Below are 26264 nucleotides of genomic sequence, written 5' to 3'. Positions count from 1 at the left end.
TACTGCGGGTAAACATCTACTATTAACCTCCACACACAGAACAGCGACATATGTGTTGTGTGTGGGTGTCTGAGGTAGGGAGTGGGGAGATAAGAATATGTGAAGCGTATTCGATAGATTAAACAGTTGTTTAACTTTTTGAAATTATGCTCGGTCTCTGGGTAGTCTGGAGAGCACATTACAATTATTTTTAATAACGGGGTTACAGCGGACATCCACAACACACAAACATATATCAGCCATTTGCTTACAGCCAGCAGCATGGGCAAATGGCTACATCACTCATTGAAACTCTTAATGAACTCAATCAATAGTCTTTGCTCTTCAGTCTCGTTTTCTCCATCTGTCGCTAATGCTCCCCTCCTTCCCTTTTTTTTCTGCCTTTAGTATCTACACTTTGTTTACTCCCCATCTCTGTGTCCTCGAGCATCGGCTGAGGATGAACTGTTGGCCTCAAGTAGCTCAGTTCATGCTGAGAGAGACAAGAGCAGTGTGGTGATGGGTAACAGCCAGGAGAGTCAGAGATGGTAGAAAGTGTACCTTCTTCGCATGGACACTTGCTTTCTTACTTTTTCCTCTCTAATCCTCTGTGTCTATTGCCTCCTAACTGATTTTCCCATACCCATACCATACCATTTTCAATACCCCCTCTCCCCCAAAGACAAACAGCTTTCTTCCATTTTTTTCTACATCATTACTCTTTGAAACCTGGCAGAGGGTGAGAAAAACGAGATGGAGGGACAGATAGATAAAAAGGAGTAGCACTTTGAGAGTCATAACTTACGGGTGATGTAGAGTGGCAGAGAGAGAGAGAGAGAGAGAGAGAGAAAGAGAAAGAGAGCACAGAAGTATTGAGGTTACTTAATTGTAGACAGACTGCTTCACTAGGCTGAGACATATTGCCCTAACTGTCAGTGTCGCCTCAATGGTTGCCTTGAGATAAACAACTCTGTGTGTTTAAGTTTGTCTTGGTGTGTATTACTGTGTCATCCTGTGTAATTTTGCTGTCGTATTATTGTTGATAAGTTTAGGATTGAGGGTAAGATCAATTTTGAAATGCCTCAGTAGATTCAGAAATCAGTTTGTTTTTAATCATACTGTATAATTAATACAGTACATTGAACTGTGGTGTGTAGTAGTAGTAGTAGTAACACAAGTTTGAAACCAACTAACCATTCATAGGTCACAGTCTATGTTCATTTCTCAGACATCACGGCCTACAAATTGGAACTTCCATGAAATACCTTGGTTGGAGTTGGGGTGGTTTTGTGATTGTTTACTATTTCACTCAGAGTGCTTCCAAATTTAAACTGGCACACTCTGTATAGTTTTGATTGGATTGCAAAAAGTGGGCATGGCTCAGTAAAAACAGAGCTTTAGACAACAACTTGCCTCCACACACACCTTTCACCTACATCTCACCTGTGATAGGTCAGGAATAAATAATGATATATACAGGATTTGAAAAAAATGACCTCAACCTCATTTGTCAAACATGTTAAAGGTTTTGCCAACTGACATCCAAACACACCCATCTGAAATATCACACCAGTTACAACAGCCTCATAGATAAAGGTGCCATTTTGGATAATGGGATTAACAAGCTTCAAGTTCTCTCTATTAAGTACATTTTCATCCAGGAGTCATTATGGGCTCAATGATTATTCGGACCCCCTAACAAGTGTACTGGTGGTAATGTTTTAGGAAAATATAACTATATTTATATTATATTTTATAGCCCAATTAATTTTGTCCAGTTTGGCTAAAGTAAGCATTAACTACGTCTATAAAGTACGATATATTTGGATTGTACAGTCTTCCGGGTAGATAGCTTATTTAGTCTCTGGTGCACAATAGTGTTATTAGGTGGCACTGACCCTTTTTGTTATCAAACATAACTTTATGTCTCAATATTAAGTTAACATTAAGCAAGTAGCAAACATTTGGCAGTAAGATTTGGAGCAATGCTTGGGAAGTAACAAAGAATACTGTAACTGGAAAGGTAACAGGTGAGGTCGAGGCACAAGGCACTTTTTTTTATCCTGGAGAAATAGATTCTGAGTTTTTCAGGATTTATGTGTGAGTGGCCTCAATATCAGGCCAATCTCCCTCCCTCTCCTCACTTCTTTTCACTCTACCTCTCTCAAAGACATCCTCTGCCATCTCCACTTTGCTGTCCTTAAGAGTATGCTCCACCATCCGTCTCACTCGCTATCTGGCTTTTTCTTTCCCACCATCTTTTTCTCACAATGCATTTAAATAGGGTATTTAGAGATTCTGGCCTTTCTCATCTCTTCACACCTACTCTGAGGTAACCTCAATCCCTCAACAACTCTTTGAAAAGGAAAAATGCCCCAATTGCTCCAGAAATAGGTCCTAGGAGAAGCATGACAAACATGTAAGGAATAGGGAGATATTTATGACAAGCTCACCCTTGTCCTATTTCCAAAACTTGCAGCAGCATTTCACATCACTAAACCTTTTCACACAATAAACAGATGTTTTTTTTTCACAATGGCTGTTTTTGATGCTGCACAGAATTGAATCCAGTGTCAGTGCTGCACATGTTGTTTCCCCTGGAGACCACAGCAAACGAAATGTGCCATCTGCTAATTAAATGACAGTCTAAACGGGGATGTGGTCACATTAATCTGATGTACTCCCAACTGTTTACAAAGAGTTCCATTCAAATGTGTCACAATATCATGGATGGTATATATTTACAGTGTGCAATAAGGGGGATAAATAAAGCTGACCTTTAAATAGACTTGCAACAGTAATATTTTTCTATTTGCCTGCAGTCACAACTAAGAATGAATATTTTTCTCATTCTTAGTTGTGTACCTTCTAGGTAAAATTGCCTCACATAGATTATATCACACTGAGTCACTTGATTGCAGGACACACTGATCAGCTTTCATTTTCAACATCAGTGATGTCATTTTTTGTGATTTCTGCTAGCCTTACAAGCATTTATTGTTAAAATGACAAATCATAGTTTTGTTGTTGTCTTGCTGCATGATCCACTGTTTGTGAGTTTTTTCATGAATTGATACCTTGGTATTTTTTTGTAGAATGTCCTGTATAACTCTGAATTCATAGCTGTATCAGTGACAGCAAGCCATGACTCACATATAGGATAACATTCTTGTATGACACATATTAAATATCTGAACTCAAATTCAAGCCGATTCCTACATGGCTGTTGACAGACACTATGTGAAATAACTGACTATAGAAGTTGACAAGGCTGGGTTCAGTAATAGGCAATAATTCCAGCAATTGCACTCAATGTCACAAACTGGGGAGAATGTATGTTAATGGTGTGGGGGAATTTGAGAGTTTGAGTTCATTTTGTTCAATGAAAAAACCTGATTTACTGAATGCAGTTTAAACACTAAAATTGAAAGTGAATCTTTTTTACAATTAGAAAATGTATGCAAGAAAATGTGAATTAGGAAATGTTAACATGGCATGACATTTTGCAAGAAGTCTACTGCTAAATTTCCTATTTAAATGGTTTTAACAGAATGAACTGGTTGATCTTTCCTGTGCACCTGTGTTTATTTTGGTGCTAATTAAGTGCCCCTAAAAGCCTAACAATCCCAGGTGGAAAATTCAAGACAGTCAGAAGTCAGCACAGGAGGCAAAGAATTAAGGAGAAATATTGACTGAATAAAGGTCTGCAGTATATTTAAAAACAGAACGTGAAAATTACTTTTCTTTTCAGCACCATGGACAGAGCTACACACACCACGGCAGCACTCTTCAAGGGTGAAACTTGTTGGTCAGTATTGTGTTCAGTATTTGCATGTACAGTATGTGTGTGTGTGCATGGTGAAGTCTTACCTAACCGTGGATCATACTGCCTCATCTGGACTTCTTCAACACAGTCTGCTGGGAACCAGCCTGTCCTCCCTTTGACCGTGCCTTCCCAGAATCCTCCTTCGCCTATACTCAGCACTGTCAGAGAAAAGAATAGGGGGGGTATCTACATTAGTAAATATTGTCATAAAACACACATAGGTGTTACCATTCTGAGGTTGCAGACCCCGTGATGACTTTGGGAAGTGACAAAAAGGGCAAAGGGTCACATAGCAGAGTGAAGTATTCAGGTTTCTCTGTTTTAGATTTCAGAGTGTGCACAGAGGAAGAGAATATCAGTAAATACTGTACTCTACTATGCACTAATTCAACATACAGAGGTTATTCAGAGATAGGTTTCATGTTTTCACAGCTATAAATGATTTTTATATAAAAAAAAAATTGCTGGGAACGACAATGATTCAAAAGTAAGGAGTAATATTAGGAGAAACACAAATAGACAAACAAAAAAAAAAAGTGTGAGAAGTGAGAAGTGAAAGAGAGCAAGAGGGCGGAAAGGAGACTCCTCCTAAGTTCCGCTGTGGTAATTAGAGATGAATGTATAGTTGATATTGATCTTCCCTGCAGGACTGAGCCTGCATGCTCATTTCTACAACACTCATCCATTATCCCGGCAAACTAACATACACACACACGCACACACTCCTCAGAGATCACCAGCTGGAACTGAAGCTTTGCCTGAGCGAGCCCTTCTTCTAAACTGGTTGCTAGGAAACGACAGTGATGTTGCAGCCAGCAGACAGCCTGCTAAATGATGTAGTCTACTTGCTCCAAACTATATTCTACTCTGGCATGGGGACATGTCATGGTAATATAACCTGCAGCGCTTAAGAGAATCAGCCAACTGGATTTCATCTCTTGTGACATAATAGTAAATGATCGACTATCAGCAAATCACAGGATTTCTTACTGTATTGTGTAACAAATAAATACATTTCTCAAGAGTTTGCAGCTGCACTGTGTCCTACATCTTACATCCCCTAAATTTTCCCAATCTATGTTTAGAAACTCACATCCAGAAACAGGCCAAAGCAGCAGTGTGTTTCAGAACACTCTCCGGTCAGTCATGTTTGAATCAGCCCTGCTGGAAACATGAGGTTTACTCTATTATTCTCAAAGTATGCATTTTTCACATTTTGTCTTAGCTGACAGATGTCTCCTCTCCTGGCACGTTACATATTTAACAGTTTTGTAAAAATTACAAGAATTAATGCATAAATCTTGTGCCTGAAGAAGAAGAAGCAAATGGTTTTCATGAATGAAGATGCATATCTCAAGTAAATACAATATCCCTAAAATTACTATCCTACACTATTATTATATATACTAGTAATATATTAATTCATATTCCTCTGTCTTTTTAATTTATCTAAATGAATCACATACATGCATTTTTTGTTGTATATATGTATATATACGCATATATATGCACACGTCTGCCTGGCTAAACAAACACTAGTTAAGAGAGAAGTGGCATGCAAGAGGAAAGAATGGCTGTTTATCGACTCCCTGCTGTAAAAAACATGACACTGAGCATACAGAGGATCCATGGACTGATCCCCCTCTCTGATCTCAGCTTAACACAACTTTTCCCTGCCTTTCTCCTGAGAGCAGACTCCTTCTGACTGTTTAAACCCTTTACTCTCTCTCTCTCTCTCTCTGTATCCCCAGCTCACTACTATGCACGACTCTCTCTCTCTCACTTGCATTTGTTGTGTTTGTGAATGATTTTCCAGTCAATATCTCCAATCCCCCCTCTCCTCCCCAATCCCCCCACTTTCATGTCGCTGTCAGTGTGTCTGACTACACTATAATGGTGTCCCTGCAGAAGACAAGTGCTGGCTGTGCTCTCTGTTCCCCATTGACAGAAATGAAAGAAAAGGTGAGACCTCTGATTGAGCTTCTAGGCTGCCCTCACTCACTTCCCTCACTCCCTTATCCCCTGCACTGCTAATCCATTACTTGAGACCACTAGCCGACAATATGGACAGAATCAGTCATTATAGTTCAAACAATGCCTGAATAAAATAACTGACTTTATAATGTTAAATATATTTACATACACCTGCTCATTATGTAAAATCTTGTTAAGCTATACATACCAGCACATGATCTCTAAAGTCAAGAAAGGTCAATGAAATATGCACTAATATACACACAAAAATGTATTTTAATCCACAACATGCTTAATAATCTTTTCAATGCCTTCAATGTTTGACAGCAATGCATAAACACAGAGACACAAATACAGCAAACAAAATATCACAGTGCCACTGTGTCACTTAATAAATCATGTGTTTACAGTAAAAATACATGCTACATGTAAAATACTGTAGTTCTCATAATTACTTTCTTTGCATTATATCTGGCACAGTAGCCACTTGTATTTATACTATATGTACACGTACTGTAAAGTACATAAATCCATAATATAAATGTAAAAAGGTAATAAAATGTATTGTATATCCATTGTGCTCCCTGCTGTGTCAGTAGCTCTACCTTACACTGCCACTCTGTTTTGGTGCTTGCCAACACTGTGTTGGCATGAGAACTGTCCCTGTGAATCAGATGTGGGCTCACAGGAACCAAATGGCAGGAAGGAACTCAAACTGTGTATATCTGCTGTGCAGGAGAATTTACAAAATGTGTACCTTGTTGCTTTGTTTTTTTTTTACTACAGTTGTAGTCATGAGAAAATGTCACTGTTTACACTACGTCCCATCTATTACATGAAAAATATTATATTTCCTATTAAAATTTTTTTCATCACAATCAAATGATCCCCCCATTGTACCGATTTAACATTTCCCAAGTTAAAGATGTAATTTAACAAGCTCACATCTGGGATCTGTAATCTGGTGAAACTGCATTTGAAAGTTCAGAGTCTGTGGTTTCAAACTCTCTCCTGGTAACAGACTGAGACCAATGGTGACATCAAACAACTATATTTACACGTTCACTGTCAAAGTCCAATAAACTTCAAGCTGCCCTGATGCTCTTACAAGTTTGTGGATGAATCTGACAAACTTTAATAATGATTGTGACATTTTCCAAATTTCAAAATCTCGACTCAGACACTGCCAGGGACTGTAGTAAATACTGGATTGTTTGCTGTAGGTGAAGAAGTAGATGTATGCTGCACTCCTCAGATACTCAAAGCCACAACACAGAATCTGCCAGGACAGCTGAAACCATGCACTTTTTGATGAGTGTTTGATATAATAGATAACCATTGAGTATACCTTTGACAAAGAAAGACAGAGAAAGACAGTAAAAACTGAATTTGCACATATCTTAATTTGCAAATGAGCCCAAAGTGACGTGTGAAGTGTGGAAACAAAATACATCAAGCTACTCATGTATGCAAAGGAGACTGAAGACTTGACTTGTTTCACTGTATAACAGCAAAAAAGCTGTTTTCCTTACAGCATTGCTTCTCCTTCCTTTTACATACAGCAACTTAAAAAACAGTTCGTTACATAAGGCAATTAACACCTCGGTGGGACAGCAGCTTTTTCCCTCTGAGGTCTCGCCTATGTCAAATGTATCACTGTAAGCAGAGACGTGCCACACAGATTCATAATCACCTCCACAGGTGAACTAGTAGGAGCAAACACAGCATATGTCGACATGCATTTACACCTCTACTAGTACCACAAAGTGAGTTCAACTTAGTTTGGATAATTTTCAGTTATCTGGCTCTAGTGAACATAATACTGGCTGTCCTGGTTAACCAGTACTATAAAGTGGCTTATCAAGTGGCTCTGTGAAGTCCATTTCTGTGAATGAGCTAGTGTTGTTATTTATATGTGACATAATCAGAACAGTGATTGAAGTACAGCAGCTGCAATTTCACTAGCTGCACCGTCTCATTGATACCCGGCATACTCAAACTATTTAATGACAATATGACTCTTCTGACATGGCGCACCCTGCGGCTGGCAGTTTGGAAACGTTTTAGCCATATGGGAGAGAGTGGGGTCATCAACAGTCTTAATAAATGCTGTGCTGTTCAACCATTTGTCAGTGTGCATCAGGAACCCTAAGGTGCTTATTCCTAGCAAAACATCATTGCCCACTCCATCACACTGCCACCACCAACCTGTGCTGTTTATACTGAACAGAATGGGTCCCCGATTCTTTATTCATCAAAAATGTAAAAGGGACTGCATTTGCCTGACAAGCAACTCTATCACACTCCTCAGTGGTCCAGTTTTGATGTATCTGTGTCCACTGTCATTGTCATCCTATCTGGCAATGTCACATATGGCTGAGCAATATATCAAATGAAACCAGCATTTTGACTCTATTACCAATGAATCTGTTATTAGCCACTCCTGGTGTCTATAATATATATGAAGAAGACCTGAGACCACGAACAACCTATGGGTTACATGGCATGATCTTCTGTTCAGTACTGTATAGGTACTGTATAGTGTACTGTAATAGGACTGTATATGTACTGTAACTCAATAAATGAATGACGTATGTTTAGACAATCGCCCACTTATTAATGACCTCCCAAGAAGAGTGCCGTCTGGTAAAAAGTCAGGCACAGTGTTATTTTGTGTGTGTGTGTGTGTGTGTTACTTCAGCTTTGCCCTTGGTTGAGTCAGTCACGACTCATGGTTTAAAAATAGCATCAGTGAGAATGCAGAACTATTTATACTCTTCACACACCCTGTCTGCAAGCTTCAATGCATGCTCGCTTGAGTATGTGTGTGTGCTCGCTTGAGTATATGTTTACGTGACAACCAGCAGAGCTCATTTTAATGCTTGCTTTGCTTTGCTCTATTGCTTTAAGTTGAGTCATCCTTTTTTTCTTTCTCCTATTCTCATTGTCTTTGTTTCTCTGTACACCGAGATCCCCGAATCAACACACACACACACACACACACACACACACACCAACACACACACACAGATATAGACGTAGACAAATTGAGGTCAACTGAGGCAGCCGTCATGAATGAATGAATGACAGCTGGTGAGGAAAGGGGTGAACTTTTCAACAGTGGATGCATCAAAGTCCTGCATTTGCTTTCAGTAACAGACAGTGTTGCTGGTGGCTTTCTGCCACTGATGCACTCACACTGATTCAGACGGTGATGGCATGGAAGACTTGCCAAAGCTTACAGACAGCATGATTTTCCATGAAATACTACAGTGGTAGCAGAGTTTCTGCACATTGGATTGCTTGTCAAGAAACGCAGGGAAACTGTCTGATGTCGATATTTTAAATAATATATATTGATCAACCTATCTATAAAAAGTTTCCTTTCTAGCTACTGAATGATAATAGAGTGTTCCGACAACCTGCTTCTTAATGTATGCATTTCTAATGTAAGGTATTTAGCTCTAGAAATATCTGTCAGTTGACTTTTCAGTTTTTCAGTCTCCATTTTTAGCTGTGATTTTCAAGCAGATCTGTGGTTTTATAACAAAAAAGAAAACACTCAAAGTGAGGCAACGTACATTTTCTGCAGCAGCATTTTACAGTTACATAATGCAGACATAAACGCATAAGCAATGACAGAGCGTAAAGAAATGACAGCAATTAGCAATCTCTCTTGTAAATACACCTGGTACCTTGTTCTACTGTTGATAGAATCCACTTACGCACACATTTAAACAGTTGTAATCAGGAGCTGTCTGACAAAAGAAGATGGTATTTTTTTCACCATTCTGTTGCTGCTCCCTGCTGTTCACTTAATGCTCCGTGCTCTGCTTCTCAGTTTCCTGTCTCGTTAACATAATGGGTAAAACTATCAGCTTTCTGACCACTAATGCTAAGAGTTGTTAGCATATGAGAATCACAAAAACCCCAAGCTCTAGTGATTTTAACCAACAGGCTGAAGAATAAGCTCAAAGATTCTTACGTTCTCCTTTAAAAACATTAGGATCCATGTGTTGGATCCCTTAAACAGTGAAAAAAATATAATGTGAAACGAGGACTTGCTGAATAGGGCATTTTTGAATCAACACAGCACACTTCAGTCATGTGAGTGCATGTGCACATGTGTGTGTGTGTGCATGAAACAAAGTCAGTGGGAAGCTGGAGAGCATTCCAATATACAGAGTGCAGCTGTTATTAGATTTGGATCCCTGCACTCTTTATTAAACCTCAGTTCAATTCAGTGTAATAGAGAGACAGCAGAGTTTCATCTTTATGAGACAAGGGAACACAACATGCCAACACACTCCTACATAAACACACACAGCACAGCAGAGAAAGGGGGATGACCATCTATAGCTGTCCAGCAGAGATGGAGATGATTGTCAGAACTTAGGGGATGATAGATACAACCACAAAAAGAAAGGTTCTGAAGGGTCAAATAGGGTTTTAGTTGCTTCACAACTAAAGTCTGCTTGTCCTTCAGTAGTCCAGCCAAAGCTATATCTGTAGATAATGGGACAAAGTGCCCAAATCCAGGTGTGCAAAGCTTGTGGAGAAAATTAAATCTACATCACAATAAATTAAGCAAAATGTGAAGGAGTCACACTTTCTGAACTTTAGTGCAAACTGTAGTCTTAGTAAAAGACTATAAATGTTGTCAATGAAAAATCTAACAAACTGAATTAAATCAAAGGAATGAACGTAGGCATAGATTAGGAAAAGCAGAGGTGGCAGTTAAGAAGGTGATGTGGACAAGAGTGAGTGGACCCCAGAGTGGATACAACACTGAATGAAGTAGAGAGCTAATAAATAAGAAATCAGAAGGATAGTCACACTGTTCTAAGTCAAATGTGAGGTGGTTTGTTGTGTGTTCATCCTCACAGGACTACTTCTCCTTAGAAGAGGACAAGGGAGTGGTGCAGTCACTAGCTCATCAGTATTCAACTGAGAGAGGGAGAGTCAAAGGGGGAGAGAGAGATAGAGAACATGAAAGAAATAAAGACTTGACACGTTTATGAAAAAAGAAAGAAAAAAAAGAGAAACTGCTTTTTTGTGAATGACAGTAGGAAGCAGTAGAGCTAAAGAAGAGGAGAGCTGTAAATTCTAGTGGGAGGAGGAGGATGGAAAACTCCAAGGCTGACTCAGAGGGATCCCTCTTCTCTCTCTTCTCATCTCATCCCATCCCTCCCTTCCAAACTTAAGTGGGGTCACATGACATTCTTCTTCATTTACTCATTTGCTTTTATTGCCATCTCATTGTGTCTCTGCATTGATCGTCAGGTGGAAACAAAAGCAGGACAGGCTACCTAATAGTTACCCTGTGTCTTGGCTTCTTTTTTTCTTTTTTTTTTAACTGATGGTAACAGAAAGAGGACCAAAATCTATTTGATATATAATTTAATTATTACTAATACATGTGCATTGGTACACACAAAAAAGTTTACATAAAATTTGGACACATAATGATATGACAAAATCACACGTGGATGTGGTCACGTGGTTCACTGACCAGCAAGGAACAAAAATAGCGCAGTCCTATGTAAGATTAGGCAAGTGACTGATTAGCTGTAGACCAACCATTGTTTGTTGACTGGTGAAAGACTAGTGACAGACTGTTGGTGAGTCATAAATCACACTCTAATCATTTGACCGAACAGTCACATAAATGACAGTGTTTACCCCGTGATAAATGAACATGCTGTAATGAGCTGAACAGAATGCATGTTCTAGCCTCTGCTTCATCATATTACAAATGACAACACAGGTGTTGCCGACTGAAACTGCATGTGGCTGCGTGGAGGAGGTGACTTGGTAAGTGGTCATATAACTCACTTTAAGGAGACGAAGGAAATTGCAAATAAAACATAATCCACTTTTGTTTGCTTGTTTTTAGGAGAGACCTTAACAAGAAGAGGTCAAGACGCAGAGTACTTAAAGTAAGTAAAAATGTGTTAAAATGCTACTCTACCTGACACCACTGGGTAAGGACGTGACCTTTATATGCGCATTTTCACACCCACCCACTGCAAAGCAAGTTGTCACGGTGCAGGACAGAAAACGCCTGTTTATGACAGCCATCTGGAGTTCAGCAGTTTAGTCCTGCCCTTGCTTGTCCAGCTCAAACACTGCGCATGATAGAGTGATAGAAAAGTAAAAAGCATATCAGTGTTTCTGTTGAACATCAGTCAATGGCTCCTGTTTATGCAGCAGTGTTCCTGTTCATGTTTATTCATATACTGATTAACTCTGCAACTGCTGTTTCTGCTTTGTTTCTAATTAGCATTTTGTCTGTGACTACATCTCAGCAAATCAGACCTATGTTAGGCAAGCACAGGTTTTAATTTTAGTGAGAAGGCGGGATGATCCTGTGAGCCAGGATGCACTGTATGGGCATATTTTGGAAAACAAAACAAAACAAACTAACCAAAAGAGCAAGGGAATGAGAGTGTAACATTAGGACAGGTGGTTTGTTCAGCAGGGAGCGGGTAGGTGCGTGGGCAGGACTTTGCACCCTGCTGCTACTCTGATTGGACAGCCACAAGGTTAGCTGTGACATCAAAGTCCTTGCCCAAGGCTTGTGAACCTGTCCAGTATCAATAACATACACACACAAAAAGATGCACAATTCGAAGCATTATAAATGACGTGTCCATAAATGTCACAACATTTGTTGTTCCTGTGTGACACATAGCACACATTCAGAAACAAAAAAATGATTCAAATGTCCCCATGCCCTTTCACAAATATCTTTGTGGTACCTTTTTTTAATATCTATCATTCAGAAGAGTTTGGCTTTAGGAGTGTAGCTATTATGTAGGAAGAACATATAATTAGTGTTAATTTCTCTAAGTGAATCAAGTAAGGATTCTTTTGGGAAACAACTCACAAATCTATGTACATGCATAACAAGGTTCTTTTTTTGCCCTAAGAAAGATTATTTTAGGAACACAGAACACAGGATTTTAACCTGAGACAAACTGGGGAATAGCTAATTTAACAGTGCATGTGACTACACTTTCTCTATACTCTGTCCTATCCAGTGTCTTAGAGTAAAAACATCGGTAATCAAAAGGACTACGTTCTATGTATACTTTTTATTATCTCTGGTGATGACAGCAAACATAGTTTTTTTGCCAATTATATCTGAAAAAGTGATTATCTAATTTATCATTGAGCATCTCATATTAGCTTTAATGGATTATCAATTAATCAATTAATTGTTCAAAATGATCAGTATAAATACCCATATGTTCATTTTTTTTGGACTGATTAAACATACAAAAAATGTTTATTTTAATTTAAAGAGTGCACGTGTGCAACACAGACAAAAATTACTGCTGACTTTAAAACAAAAATAAATGTATGTTATGTCTGCACACGTGATGTACACGTGGTGTGCAAAGGCATTGCTCATATATAAAAAAAAAAAGATAAAGTGACAAACAAAAAGAGCTAGGGCAGAGAAAAGGTGTGGAGACAGACATTTCTTCCAAGTGTGCCTTTTATATTAGGACAGCCAGTTGCTGAACACTTGAAGGGTGCTGTTTATTTAACTTGTGGGAGGCAATTACTTACACTATGCTGCACAAAGACAAACACAAACAAGGGCAAGCACATAGACATACACTTCCACATTTACATGTGCATGCACCACAGACACCCTTGATACAAACAGCAATGGGAGATGGTCATGGTACACTACATGCTACTACCACACAAAGAGAAAGCGTAATGACTTCACTCTAAGGTCATTACTATATATATTTATGTTTAGTCTAAATTCAACACAAACAGACTCTCATCCAATCTGATTAGCAAGTAGCAGATGAAAAGAGAAAAAGGAGAAATACTTTGAAAATCAAACATAAATTCAGGTCAAAAGGATACTGTGACTCAGAACCAAGTAATTTTTAAACCCACTAAAGGCATAATTTCATGATTTTTATTCCTGTCTTGAAATGACATATCAGAGCTGTAATGCACTTAGTATCTGTTGCTTGGTAACAGACGGATGCATATGCATTTTAGTCTTAACAATAGCTAAAACTGTGTGGTCAAAAACATACTGCATTCTGCACTGCTTCATTTTTATAATCTAGTGACCATCTTCAATAAATCCTGTAAATCCAAATCAATATACATATGTGAACAGTAGCAGTCGTAGGGGTAGGGGTAGTAGGCTCATGAAGGAACATTAGAAGAAAAGCATGCTTTCAGACAATGGGTTCAATAGAAATTTTTTTGAGTTCAGTATGGCAGCATTAGTAAATGGCTGAGCCATACTGTGTGTTCCCAGAGATCAGAACAACAGTAATAGCTGTTTTCAGAGCCTGTGTGAAGGCAGACCTGGAATAATCCATTAAAACCACGTATACATTTGTATTGGTATAGCTAGTCCAGGTATCCTCCACAGTCCATAGCAGTGTTAATATTCTGCACACATTGGGTGCGGCCAAACTCCATTAATCATGTTTGTGAATGTCTAATCTCAATGTTACTTGCGCTGGTTTCATTTTCATGGCTGTCTCCAAGATTTATAATGGCGTTTGGAGAAGGAGTACATGGTATGTGAGTTGTAATACAGTGTTTCGGAAGCATGCTCTTAAATGTGTCACCTTGTTGAGGTGAAGAATGTCCTGAACATACAGTTAATGCTCCCCAGGGGGAACCAGCATGTTGATATACACATCTGTTTCTTTGAATGTGTTTCCCTTCTGTGTTTCCCTTGTGTTCCCATGTGTGTTGCATGTTCAGTCTGAAAAATTGTCCGCATGTGTTTGTATCTGTGCATGATTCTGTATGTGCACACAAGCGTGCAAAAGCTTGACCAGGTTATGGTGGTATGTGCCCCTGTTTGTTACCATGGTGACAGTAAATGGACTTTCATGAAATGTCCATCCGGATGATGAGATCAGATCACATCAATGACAGGAAAGTGCAGAAACAAACAGGGAGGAAAACAGATAAATGAGAATAGAGAAGGGTAATGCAAGAGGGTTGGGCTATGGCCCTGTGTGACCTGTTAATGGAGTGTAAACAAAGAGATCATCAAATACACATATAGACCTATACACACCATCACTGACAAAACACACACATACATGAAAATGCCCTATGTTACCTGCACAAGCATGTTAGTTTACTGGTCCAGTTGAAACGAAGAAGGACAAGCAGATCATTAGCCAAGCCTGTGCGCTTGAAGAGCTAGAGGTGGATGGCCCTGTTAAATGGTGGACAGTGGGGCTGTTTGTCTAGACAAAAGCTGTCTAGAGACATTGATCTCCAACAGCCGACCAGTGGACTGACAATCAAGGAGTAAAGACGTAGCAATTCTTGATAATGAATGAGAAACTGGTTGGATGAAACAAGTGGATCCCAGTATTTGATTCAGTCATTCTGTCAAACCAAGTATAACTCTCAACAACTGTTGCACATGTTGGCTACTGTAGGTTACATGTGCCTCTATCAGGGCTCGTCTAAGTGAATATGCAGGATGACAAAGTTGTGCAATTTTCAAATACTATACAAGTCTCTTTTTTACTTACACACTACTTCAGTTTTTAACATTTTGAAATTTGTTCACACTGCTTGTCATCATTGTAAACTTTAAAAAACTGGGCAGTTTGAACTACTTTGTCATCCTTCTTTAAACAATAGAAACATATAGTTGTTCTTTTACCTTTATTTTCAGCATCATCTTTAGTAGAGTAATTGTCTTCATCATCATTGCATGGAGTGTCAGCTATAAAGCATTAAGTAATACATAGTTGAAAAACTGATATAAACATTTATATGTACAGTAGGTATATCATATGTGTAGCAGCTAAATTACTAGCATACCAAATCACATATGCTACTGCCCTTTCACTTTTTGTACACTGAGCAGCACCTGCTGTTGTATCCGTTTAAAATAAACTCTGCAACAAAATAAAGTGTGCCAAAAGTGAAGGGGGCTGAATACGTTGATGAGGCCACTGGATGCTTCTATATTTAACTTTTATAACTTTTACAGGAAAGTCTTTCGTTGGCTTTTGCACACTGCCAAGGCTGCTGTGTAAAAAGCAATAACTAATTGAGGACGACTGTTCAAGTTTACCTAAAATGTTAATTTTAATAATAAGAGTGCAGCTGCAAAAGGAAGCTGATTAGCTGCGTTCCCTTACAAATTTTGTAATAAACATCCTGCAGTGAGCAAAAACCAAATGATAATCACAATATTAAGGCTTTGTGTTGGGAGATGTATTAGTCAATTGATATAATACAGTCTAGTACTATTTCTTATTTAAAACAGAATGCTAAGTGTTTTTAAAAAGCTATATTGTAATTACCATGTACGTCCAGAGAGTCATCCTTCACTACAAAAAAATAGAAAAACAGTTTTTATGTTTATCAAAAAGCTTGTACTCAAAAAGGCTTAACTAACATACTGGACCAAGAATGTTCTACAGTCTACTGAAGGGAAGTACAGAAGTACAGTCTTTTATTAGGTCAAAATCAATGATCTTCATTAATCTACACAGTACTGCAGTTTAACGCATCTCTCTGCACAGCATACAATATTCACTGCCTCTGTCGGACCTACTAACAAGGGAGCTAAAAGACAACTATGCTATGTATTTTGTTAAAATGTAAGCCTTGTTTCTAACACACACATCACACACACACAGAAAACAAACCATTTAGTAGGAATTACCTAGTCTGATCTCATCATAAGGATGGTCCTCTAGTGTGGCTAGTGATTAACAAGGGCATGAGGACAAGATGACAGGAATTAGTGATGAGTGTGTGTGTGTGTGTGTGTGTAGGGGTTAGGGGGGTAAGGAGGCTAATTATATAACAATAACTGAATAAACATGTTCATAATCTAAAACAGCATCAGTTGGCTTCAATCAACATCTCCTTTGATTTGTTTCTCACTTTAATCAGATGGGAAATGAAAAAGAAATAAATCCTACTACTTTTTTCCCCTGTCTTTCACGCGCCTTAACTCTTCCTGTCCTTCATTGCAAATGAGCCCTATTAGTATTAGCAACTCATCCATTTATGAATGCAGATTAGATGAAATACATTATGTATCAAACCAAGGGTCGTCCATCCCTTAAGGAAGTGGCTTCTTAAGCCCAGCAGCTTTGTATGCCAGGAGGGTTGGGCTTGAGATGCTAGGACTTGCAAGGACTACATAAAATGCATTGAACAGGATTTGGTTTCCATCACAAAACCTGAACTGCTAAAACACTTTCTTAGCAGTTTTTTTAACAATTGGCAATTATGTATTTCTCAGTTTATATTCTAGGACTACAGAAGCATAGTGAATGCAACACAGTAATGGCCATGATGGTCAGTGTTGCATAACAAAGCCAGATGGGTTACTTGGCAGAGTCATGGTGCTGGCAGCCATGAGACTAGAAGGCTGTTTCCTACATTCATCTTAGTAGCTGGTTGAGATGATGGTGATTTCTAACATCTAACAACTACAACAACTAAAACAACAGCTAATAACTAACATAACATTGCTACTAGCTAATAACTAAAACTGCCTGTCTGAGAGTATGTCAGGCAAACTCCTTTAGATAATTATGACAGGCTTTAGAAAACCCTTTTGAAAAACACTGCTCTTTATCCAATATTAAGGCTGGTAGCTGCCTTTAAAGAACATCATTTCCCATGGGCCCAGAGTGTTTGTGGGTTAAACATCACAGCTCACAGAACAGGCAAGTCCACGAATCGACATGTCTCAGAGAGGTCAGACATGCCAGTAATACCAGCAGGTCAGAGAGGAATGAATGCTGTAGATGTTTTTAGAAAGAGATTACACCTAGAATGCTGAAATTACTTTAAATGAATTACTTTAGATGCCAGCTCTGATGAGTTTTACAAACACTGAGACAAAACACTGTTCCAATGATCTAAATACCCATTCTGCTGCACTTGTAATTTATTTCATAGGAAGTGTTGTTTTTCTGATGTTATAACCTGAGTCACAGAATAACTTTCTGTGTCAAGATTTGTTAACATTTTGACATTTTGTGTCAACGGGACTATGCAGCACAGTTTTATTACACTTTGGATTATTCATTTGGACCTGTTTTAGTTCATCCTGTGCATTTGATAGTGACAGAGCTTCCATAAAAAAGAAACAACAAAGATACTATAAAGAAGAAGCTTCAGAGCATATAAGAGAGGATCTGCTAGTAAAGATGTGTAAGTTGGGAGATAACAAATTTCTAGGAAGACATGGGAATACTTCAATATGTATACAGTAAATGAGAAAGTGATCACAAGTGGGTTTAAACTACTGTTATGTGCATGTTATGTGCAAGTGAATGTTTCTAAGAAAGAGAGAGAGATAAGAAAATAGTCTGCATTTCCTGTCACTCTGTAGATCTGAAAGGAATGTGAGAGGTCTCTCTCTGCTGCGTTTCTCTGGACACGAGGGAACACTTTCCATTAAGCTAATGTGGGTTTGATCCATGATGATGTATGTGAAGTGGCAGGATGTAGGGTGTGAGGTCAATGTGGAGCTGGTTGCCTGTGGACAGGTGATAAGAGGAGGGAGAAAAGCAGCTGTGCATCGGGGGGAAGCACTCTCAGAGAGGAGGAAGGACAGTGTGTGTGTATGCATACCAACTACCACAAGTACACAGGACCTGTTTGAATTTGCATGCCCTCTCCTTGAAGTAATCATATATTTATACTGAGGTTGTAGACATATCTAGAGTGGATTCAAACAGGGCCAATAAGTTGCTACATTATAGGTGTAGGGTTCACACACAAAGGTGAATGGGAGAGATACGGGGTCAGAAGAATATTGTGGAGTTTACCTTCTATGTCATTACAGTCATAGTCTTGAGTGAAGCATGGATGGAGACAAAAGCACACACAAACACATGAAAGCGAAGCCACTGCATCTCTGTGTAAAGCAGAAAACAGCACATTTACAAAGTGGACCTGATGATAATTCTCAATGTCAAGTTCAAACGACACTGAAACGACTTCCAGGTTCAGAGATTACATAACTGCTTTGCAGCCGAACACAGTGAAGTAATGGTGTGCTTTGTATCTGACAAGTATGAGACATAGCAAGGTCTACTGGTTTTTACTCCGCTACAAACCCAACTCTGGCAGTCATGCAAGCCACATGTAGTCACGGGCTTCACAGGAGATCATAGACATAGTTAGTGGAAATGACAGATGCTGACGTACAATTTGGAAATACAGAAAATTAACAGCAGTTGTGTCAAGAAGTAGTAGTTGAAGCAGTAGGTTGAGCATGGGGACAAAACCTGTAGAAACTTAAAGTGAAGTAGACAACATACCTTTGACCCTCTCTCCGCGGTTCAGCTGGATCTCTCCCTCCCCCTGTGGTGTGTAGGGCTTGACCACGATGAAGGTACGTCCTGGGACAGCACTGTAGAGTTTCCGTTTGGGCCCGCGGGGGCCTGGCAGCGCTGGAGGGATGTGATGAGGGGGGCTTGGATCTCGCTGCACTGAGCCTGGGCTGTAAACAAACACATATGTTACTGTGGTGATTCCAGGGAGCTGGTAGCTGAAGCCTGTGGTCACAGACATGGTCGTCTGTGGGACAGCAACCTGGTGACTTCCCCTGGTTGTTTGGGTGACCAGGGAGGGGTGCACAAACAAGTCCCAGTGCCTGCTGATCAACAGTCAACAGTCAGTGTTCCATGGGAGAGTCATGAGAGGAGAGTACACTCCTCCCCACCACTGTCTCCCCCTCCTCTTCTTATTCCCTTTCTTCCTTCCTTAATAGCACAGACAATATCCTTCTTGCTCCCTTTTACCCTCTCCTTCTATCTCTTCCCTCTCCCCCGCATCCTTACCGAGGTAGAAGCAGAAATATTTAACGCTAAGAGAAAATGTACTGTTTCTGTCTCTGTGTGGGTCTGTTAGATCTGTCTGGAAGCCCCCCTTAGTCAAATACATCCTGAGTTGGGGCTCCAGCAGAAGCCCCCTCCAGAGAGGGACAGATATCCCTTGTGTGTCCCCCGTTCCAGCTGCTCCAGGTTGGGCTACAGATCCTGCCTTGTCCTTGGGTCCTGGTTCTCCTGCTGTGGAGGAGAGAGGCTGGGTCTGCTCCCCGACTCCCGCTCCTTCTCCCGGGAGTCCCGCCGTGTCTGCCTCTCCTCTCCCCTCCACCCCTCACACACACGCGCTCGCTCACACACACTCACACACACTCTGGCAGTGCTGCTGCTGCTACTGCTGCTGCTGCTGCTGCTGCACTCCGTGGCTCCCCTCCCCTTTGACGGATCGCTCACATTCACACACCACAAGCCCTCTATGTGCATTCTAGCCATGCGCACAGGCACATACGTACACAGACAGCCCCCTCCACTGCTAACATTGCACCTCCACTAGAATGACATACGCTACGACCAGCATGTCGCTAACACATCGCACATACACACACACACACAAGTCCCAGAGCCTGATTGATCTCCTCCTGCCTGTCTGCCTGTGAGCGTGCATGCGCCATGACTCCCTGAGACAGGCTGGGAGAGTATGCATGTGTGTGTGTCTGTGTGTGTGTGTGTGAGTGAGTGAGTGTGGGTGCTTGTGTGCAGTGGGGCGGGGGGCAAAAAGCTCCAGCCCATTTGGTTTAATTGTTGCTCCTCCCTCTTCTCCTTTGCCTCTGCGAATCCCCTCCCTCTCTCTCATTCTCTTGCTTCCATTTCTCCTTCTTTTCATTCTCCCGCTCAAGATTTCCTCACATTTCATCTTCACTCTCTCTCTCTCTCTTTCCTTCCCTGTCTGGCAGTGAATTCTAATACAGCAGCAGCTGAGCTCCGCCTAGTCTTCATTCATCACTACTTCAGCACTGCTGTGTAAGTTGCATTCAGCATCATTCTGCTGCTTGTGTTGTCAAAGCTTTCTGTGATGCATCTTTTCATTTAATACGTATGTACACACACATACACACACATACACACACACCGTTTATATTGAAAAAATCAGATGCATGCTTTTACCTGAGCTAGGATTTGCTTGAGTGCATGTTTCTGTGTACTACAGATATTCATTCATTGCAACAAGTGACTTGATTATGTCCTGAATTGGGACTTTAATGCTATTCTCAGCAACATTTCCTTGAAAGACTAGAAATCTCTAGACCCCTCCATGCCTGTCTGCCTTTCAGCCTCTTTCAGTGATTTGCCATTCCTCATCTGGCAAATTGTATCAGTCACTTTATAGCCTTCATTTTTTCATTCACCTGATTCTAGCCCCCTGTGCCCTTTCCCCCTTCCCCATCCTTCTGTCTACACCCTTCCTCATTTCAGGCATTATTTGTCTCTTTCTCTCTCCAACTCTCTATTGCTTTTCTTGCTCTCCCAATCTTGCCCAGCTTCTCTTTCTCTGTCCCCCTCTCCATCGAAACAACTGCTTGCTGACGGCTTTCCAATTACCGCAGGGACTGAGGGGCTGGGATGGCTGCCGCATGTTAATGCCTGAGCCTCGGCGCCAAACATCAGCAGCACACAGGAGGGATGTGATGAGGGGGGTTGTGTCTCACTGGGCAGGGAGATGAAGCTATGTCAAAGTGACACGGACAAGTAAAAAAAAGATCTCTTAAACAAGATATATTTCAGTGACTTAAATCTTTTTCTTAAACCACACACAAGCTCATACAAGCTGATACTGTACACCTACTGAGGAGTTAGGTAAACAGTTTGACCTGAGCTAGTCCCTGTACAGGAGCTTATTGTTGGGTTGACATATGTTGTGTCTGTGGCAGACATAAGGGTTAGATGGAGCTAGTTTGTGCTCTCTTCTTGCTTTTAATGACCTGTTTCATAGAATGGGGCTGAAACTGGCAGCTGCACTTCAGCATTACAACAAGCTACCATTGCAATTATTGGCATCATGGTATAACCCAAGGGTAGGCAACCCTGGTCCTAGAGAGCCGCAGCCATGCTTGTTTTCCAACTATGCCTGGCCTTTGCACTTCTGATTACCTGTGTGTTCAGCCAATCTGAAGCTGTAAGTGCAGGGATGGTTGGAAAACAAGCAGGGCTGCAGCTTCCAAGGACCAGGGTTGCCTACCCCTGGTCTACCCAGAATTGTTATTTTTCTTTTGGCTTGTCCAGTAGTGTTTGCCTTAATGGTTTACGCATACAATGCTTTAGTTAATACCCAAGATTTCCATGATACCCCATGCTGCTATTTCCTGTATTTCTATCTCTACCTGTAATTTATATATTAACAGCCCACTGTTAACTGTCTTGTCTACCAGAAAGCTTTGTACATTCAATTATAGATTAGCTTTCCCCCTTATATTGTGGCACTAGAGAAAGTAGAATACACTCTAGGCAGAGAGCCAGCAACTCACGCTCACACCTAGATTCTCAAATTAAATGTAACCTTTATGTTTTTGGACCTTGAGAGGAAACAGGTTCACTAACACAGGCACAGGCAGAACAAGCAAATTCAAACTCTGAATGTTTCTGCTGCGAAGCAACAGTGCCCATGTGACTCCTAAACTTTGTTCAGTTACTTTGAAATTAGACTAAATGAGAGGAGTGAGCAGATTTTCATTTGTTGTTATAGTGACTAGCTTTAAGGCACTGTTAAAAGATTTTTAATGTATTTCTTGTTTGCACTCAGGAGGGTCATGAGAAACATTTTGTGAGTATTTTTGTACTCTGACTTTATTGCATGTAGACTGTTGATCTCTATTTTTGACAGCAGGTTGATTGTTCACAATGTGTTTGGCCCTGTGTCCAAAAGGCTCTAGTGCTTTACGAACATGAAGAGGGATGACGAAAGATTGTACGTCTTGATATTTTGCAAAGGTTTCATGCCAACATGCCAGTGACTCACCATTTATATATGCAATCTAGCGCTGCATTTGACACAACAGCTTTTCTCCTGCTTATTTTGTTTCAGTGCATCTTTTCCTCTTTCACTGTGCCTCATTAAGACTGGCTTCTACAAGATACAGATGTAGAAGACATCAATTACACGCACACAAAAGTACCGACATACACACACAGAGCCGCAAAGTTCTAAAGCAGTCTATTACAAAAGCTCCATCGTTTCCTAGGACACCAGCCTTGTCTCTGTAACGATGGCAACTGTCAATAAAAGGAAAGAAAATAGAACCAACAAATGTATTGATACAGTAATTCAATAATATGAACTTGGATCTCTATAACAATTAATGTGTCACTAATCATTTGCCTTAAAACACATGGTTTAATTTCCCAGTTAACTATTTACTCCATTCTCATCTCACAATTGAGAAATCATGCTAAAAAATACTGTGCGCTACTCCTATAGAACGTAGTAATAGTAATTAAGCATAGATTAAACAAGATCATAGTGACCTTGACTAGCAGCGCTTCAAGTATCGTTTTACTGTTCATAGAAATAAAGAAATGTAAAATAAATTAAGATAAAAATATAAATATTTACATTAATCAGAATACAGTATGTGGACACTTCAACCTTTTAAATCTAAATAATTGAACAAACGAATTTCAGACATACCAGCTATCAGATGCATGATTAGGATCAATAAGCCCAATAAAAACAGGATAACATTTGAACAGCTTGTTAATGAGTTTCCTTATTTTGTGTTATAATCTATGAAATGCCTACACAACTCTGCAGATGCAACTGCAAATGTCATTAAATGCCATTTTCACAGATGCTATCAAACTAAGCTGCTCCAGTGTAGAATTTTCTCACATGACTGCCTTGCCTTTCCAGGTAAATGGCTTTTTCCTCAAATAGCCCAGCTTACTAAGGTGAGATGAGTCCATTATAAACACAGTCATAATCGGCATCATACTTTGCATCTTAATGATCACTGGTCTGTCCTTGCTTTGCTGCACCTGAATGAACACATGCTCTCTTTTTTTTTTTTTTTTCTTGCCCAGTGTGGGAGTGTTCATGGCCATCAAAGAGAAATTAGAATGTGCTCATTGGACAGGACATTTTAAGGCATTGAACCAAAAACCACCCTGTGCTTTATAGAGACTTTTACCATTAAGCAAAATTAGAAGAAAGGGTCAATTGGTGTGACTCTAAACATCCACTGGATCTCAGCTAGGGGAGGAGGCTTGGATAAATAAGCAACTTAGTTCATACTTGTAGTTGCTTTAGAATCTTCTTAGGGTGTGATTCATTACATTTAAAATGTTTTACCTTACCTTTCCCTTTCCTGATATACTACATTATACATAGTTTTTGTATGGTGTAAAGAAGCACCCTCATACAGTCCTATGTCTTGGATAATATGTATATGTTTGTCTTTACTTTTGGCAGCAGGGAAAATGTAAAATGTTGAAAACATGTCTGAAGTGCTTCTGTTGCCAGAAGGCTCTAAGAGCTTTAAGGACTTGAAGAAGGCTTTTAACAAAGTCCCTCAGGGTGTGTTGTAGGTGTGTGGAGGGAATAAGGGAAACCAGTGCCTTGCTTTGGACCACCCCGTCATTGAATACATCTATAAGAGAGTAAAAAAAAAAAACATAAACATCTAAAATTAAATTTTCGTATTTAGAATTTAAGTATCTTGTGGTCCCCTGTGGTCATTAGCTCTGGCAATTGACTGCAAGAATGAAATCATTGGTACAAGAAGGAAAAATAAGTTTCCTCTGCGGGATCTCTGGGCTAACCCTTAAGGAAAAAGTAAGATATGCAGGAGTTGAGAGTAAAACTTCATGGTTACATCAAACTGGAGGGCAGACGACATAGCAAATTTGGCCTGGTAATGCTTTGGATTCCCTCAGGAAGAACTGGAGAATACAGCTGGAAAAGCAAGCGCAGAGCTACCATAGTTATCAAGCTAATACAACATCCCAAATGGGTTGAATGGGTTAAACTACCTGAGGTACTGAGGGACCATATCTGCTATTTGTAAGCTGACCCTGATCAATACTTTAAATCAGCTGGACATATTTGTAATTACTGTGACACTCATAAAGGTCTCCATGCAACATGCTGTGACTGTAATGTTGTGTATTGTGTGTTGCCAGGTAGAGACACCATCAATGATCATCAATCATCAATGATGAACAAAAATGAAACATAAAAAGGCCGTAAAACAGTTAGTCTATCACGTTCTGACATGAATTATGTTGTTCATTAGATCAATACCACTGCCTTGTGTCTTTCTTTGATAAGTGAAGTCAAATGCTACCAACCTATTTCTGTTCATTTTTCTTATCTGGGTACCCCAGCCTTTTGGCTGAGCTAAAGCGCCATGGATAATTTACCTACCAACAGTCACTAGTGTGACTAACACAAAAAATAGAAAAGGATATGAGGTGAAAAAGTGGTGGGAGCAATAAACAAGGAATTGAAAGATAAAGTGAATGGGACAACCCTTAGACATGACACATAAGGTGTAATAATACTTCACAAGTACAAGAAATTACACAGTGTCATGTTCATTTGCATATCTGCCACTGCAACCTTACATGCAAAAATTATTTAAGTAATGCTGTGTCATTTGAAATAAAGAGTTGGTGTCTGTGACAACTATCCTCACACACTTTTCTTTTTCATGTTTGCAACTGCTGAAATATTTTAAATGTCAGAAGCAATGGTCAATTAGATTCAATTCTAAAGTGGGAATTAAAGAAGACCTAAGCTAGTGGTCATTTTACTCTTACAGCTTCTTCTCTGGTTTAAACCAATCAGAAGGCATAACATTTATTTTTACCTTACATACACTGGGGAAATGCTTATTTCACCATGGCAGATACAATGGAAGTTGTCTAGAAGTATAAAATCTATTTCTCTGTCATTGTAGGGAAAAGGAAAGAAGAACAATACAGTGGAAATAAAAAATGAGAAATGTTGGTATTGTCTTGTCAGTAACACGATTTTTATCCCGTTTCACAGCTTTTCTTCCCAACAGAGGTTGATAACTAGGTGTTAAACAGCACAGCCCTGTCAAGGCAGTGTCATCTTGATGATTGATTATCCCTTTGAACAGTAATGACAAAACACCACGGTAAGTAGCTGGTTAATCGCAGAATAAGTTTGTTTGAAGTAAAATTCTGCTCCACTAGTTGTTATCAAATCATCACCCAGCTTTGTTTGTTTGCTTTGATTTCATAGTATACATTCTCACAAAAAGTCCAATCGCATTTGCAGTACTTTAACAGTCTAACAGTTTCCTCCAGTTTCCCTCACAAAAGATAAAAACCTCCACTCATCATTGCAACAAATCAATAAAGCTAAATATCGGGTTTGTTATCTATTAATTCCCTTTTAGAAAATGAGTTACTTTTATCCAAACAGATTAACCAGCTGCGTCATTCTGTAATATATCATTTCCATTACATAAACTGTGTTGACCGAATCCTTCTGTTTACTTACTTGTTGTATAGCTGGTTTCAAATAATTTTTATAATACTGAACCCTGGCATCACTGTACACACCCAAGGAGGAGAAAGTGATGGTGAGTTCCACAGAAACTTGGTGGAATCTGCCGTTGGGCAGGCTGTTGACTGGC

The 26264-nt window shown here is 39.7% G+C and overlaps 1 protein-coding gene across 1 annotated transcript in view; it reads right to left on the bottom strand.

Annotated features, from left to right (window-relative positions):
* Positions 1–26264, bottom strand: part of shank3a (SH3 and multiple ankyrin repeat domains 3a) — a 122265-nt gene that overhangs the window by 33189 nt on the left and 62812 nt on the right. The window contains 2 exon segments of the mRNA XM_026366266.1: positions 3850–3963; positions 19099–19280. Coding sequence (XP_026222051.1) covers positions 3850–3963; positions 19099–19280 — 296 coding nt within the window.

Source organism: Anabas testudineus, chromosome 6 (genome assembly GCF_900324465.2).
Source record: "Anabas testudineus chromosome 6, fAnaTes1.2, whole genome shotgun sequence".
NCBI classification, from domain to species: Eukaryota; Metazoa; Chordata; class Actinopteri; order Anabantiformes; family Anabantidae; genus Anabas; species Anabas testudineus.
The sequence above is the reverse complement of the archived record's forward strand: the minus strand, read 5'-3'. Positions and strand labels throughout refer to the sequence as shown.